At 31.0% G+C, this 2,429-nt stretch overlaps 1 protein-coding gene across 6 annotated transcripts in view; it reads right to left on the bottom strand.

The window, feature by feature from the left end:
* Positions 1 to 414: 414 nt before the first annotated feature.
* Positions 415 to 2,429, bottom strand: part of LOC108547662 (La-related protein 4B) — a 16,222-nt gene continuing 14,207 nt past the window's right edge. For 5 of the 6 annotated variants that reach the window (XM_017900277.1, XM_017900274.1, XM_017900276.1 and 2 more), the window contains 3 exons: positions 1,352 to 1,553; positions 875 to 978; positions 415 to 731 (listed from right to left, as the gene is read on the bottom strand). In XM_017900277.1, coding sequence (XP_017755766.1) covers positions 883 to 978; positions 1,352 to 1,553 — 298 coding nt within the window. In that variant the 3' untranslated portion in view covers positions 415 to 731; positions 875 to 882. The remainder of the gene's footprint in view (positions 732 to 874; positions 979 to 1,351; positions 1,554 to 2,429) is intronic. The other variant, XM_017900278.1, reaches the window with a different exon arrangement.

The following is a 2,429-nucleotide window of genomic DNA, read 5'->3' on the forward strand; positions in this document are numbered from 1 at the left end:
GCGGTGGCGGTGGCGGTGACGGTGGTGGTGGCGGTGTTATTGGTAGTCGCAGTGCTGATAATGGTTGTAATAGTGGTAATAGTAGTAGCGATAGTAGGAGCAACAGCAATAGTAATAATACTAGTATTAGTCACAGTAACAGTAGTAAAAACAATAGTTGTAGCAGTAATAGTAATGATAATAGTATAAATAGTAGTAAGAGGAGCAACAGTAACATTAGAAGTAGCCGTAATTGTAGTAGTAGCAGCAGCAATAATAATAATAATAATAATAATAATAATAGTAATAATAACAACAGCAACAATAACAGCAACAATGACGACGACGACGACGACGACGATGATGATGATGATGATGATGATGATGATGATGATGATGATGATGATGATGATTATGATTATGAAAGTTTAACATTTTTACAAGCTAACAAATATGTACCTCCAAAATCACAGAACCAAAGCAATAACAATACTCTTCTACACAATGTATTATCCTGCCAGCAAACGTATTTTTTTTTTTTAAATATGCAGCGAATTAGAGTTTCTTCAAACAATTTTTTTTATGTTTCATAGTTAATTGATACCACATTCATTGTAGGCGAAGTCACTGTACAATGTAAAAAGTTTTCTTCATACCCACTATATCCAGTGTAGGATAAAAGCAGTGGTACATAATCCATATAATCCAGATGAAGAATAACAGCTAAATATTGAAATTCACTGCGATTGTATCTGCAATAATATTTGTTTCACTATCTCTTTAACATTATATATTATTTAAAATTTTGTTTAGAATTTTTGGATAGTATTAACTGATAAAATAAAAATAAAAATTAATAAAAATTAAATAACTAACAAAAAAGATTTTTACTTACATATTGATTTACACATTTCCATCCCTTTCATCTGTCTTATGTTTTGTACAAGGTAGTTCGCGACAGTGTTGTGCTACTTGGGCATAACTCGGTCTTGTAAGATCCTATAATGAAAAATATATATTACAAACTGAAATCCCACTTATATAAACACAAAATGTTCTATATAACACGATCTTAAAAATTTTATTTGGTTAATGGTGGTTATTAACTATAATCATTTTTTAAATAATTATGAAAGTTATATATATCAATGCTAAATTGCTAAATTCCTATATGCTATTAGTAAAAATAAAACAATATTTATGTTTCTAAATTATTTTAGTAAGATATTTTTACACTTTTTACATTAATTTTTCAATACTATTTGTCTAACTATAGTATTATATAATGAAGTATTACATATATTGTTATACAATTTATTTTGGAAGAAAAATGTACAAATTATATATAATATATAAACAGGAATATACTTACAACAGGGAAAGTAGAAGACACTCCCACTTGAGATTGGGAATTTTGTGAGGCAGTAGAGACATTACATTCACACCTAGATACTTGTTCAGAATCTTCCACTGTGTGTGCATTTGAAACAGCCTCGTCCACTCCGTTCACCATGTTCGAATCGTCAGTCTTTACAGATCTGTCAGCGGTGCATTTCAATAATAAAGGACTAAACCTGAACGTGCATAAGTATAATAGACATATATTCAATACATATTAAACAATTATGACTGTGCACCTTAAAGTACCATGCACAAATATAAAACAGCCACTATTATATACATTTCATCCACAAAAAAAAAAAAAATTTATCACTACATAGTTAAGGGAATGGGTCTTGCACAATTGCAAAACTTATTTAATGAACCATGTATACACATTATTTATTTACTTTCACTGACAATGAATCTATAGTCATTCATTGATAATGAACCATGCCTTTTATTATATTCATGTGCCAAATATTACATCTTAACTTTATATTAAAAATTAAGAATTTAATTGAAATGCATCTAAAAATAATTTGAAAATGAACAGTTAATAATTGTAATGTAATATAATATAATATATAATAAAGTATAATATAATATATTATGATAAAATGTGATCTAAGATAATATAACATAACATAATATTATAATAATGAATGATAATAACAGTATTAGCAATAGCAGTAGCAGCAATAGCAGTAATATTAGTAGTATTGACAGTGACAGTAACATTAGTAGTAGTAGTAGTACTAGTAGTAGTAATAGTTGGTGGTGATAGTGGTAGTGTTTGTGATTGTGGTAGTGGTGGTGGTGATAATCGAGGTAGTTATGGTAGTTGTAATAGTGTGGTAACGGTAGTGTAGCAGTAGTGATTGAGGAAGAGGCAGTGGTAGTGGTAGTGGTAGTGGTAGTGGTAGTGGTAGTGGTGGTAGTGGTGGTAGTGGTGGTAGTGGTGGTAGTGGTGGTAGTGGTGGTAGTGGTGGCGGTGACGGTGGTGGTGGAGGTGGAGGTGGAGGTGGAGGTGGAGGTGGAGGTGGAGGTGGAGGTGGAGGTGGAGGTGG

The sequence above is a fragment of the Eufriesea mexicana genome, unplaced genomic scaffold, assembly GCF_001483705.2.
Source record: "Eufriesea mexicana isolate 0111107269 unplaced genomic scaffold, ASM148370v2 scaffold1146, whole genome shotgun sequence".
NCBI lineage: Eukaryota > Metazoa > Arthropoda > Insecta > Hymenoptera > Apidae > Eufriesea > Eufriesea mexicana.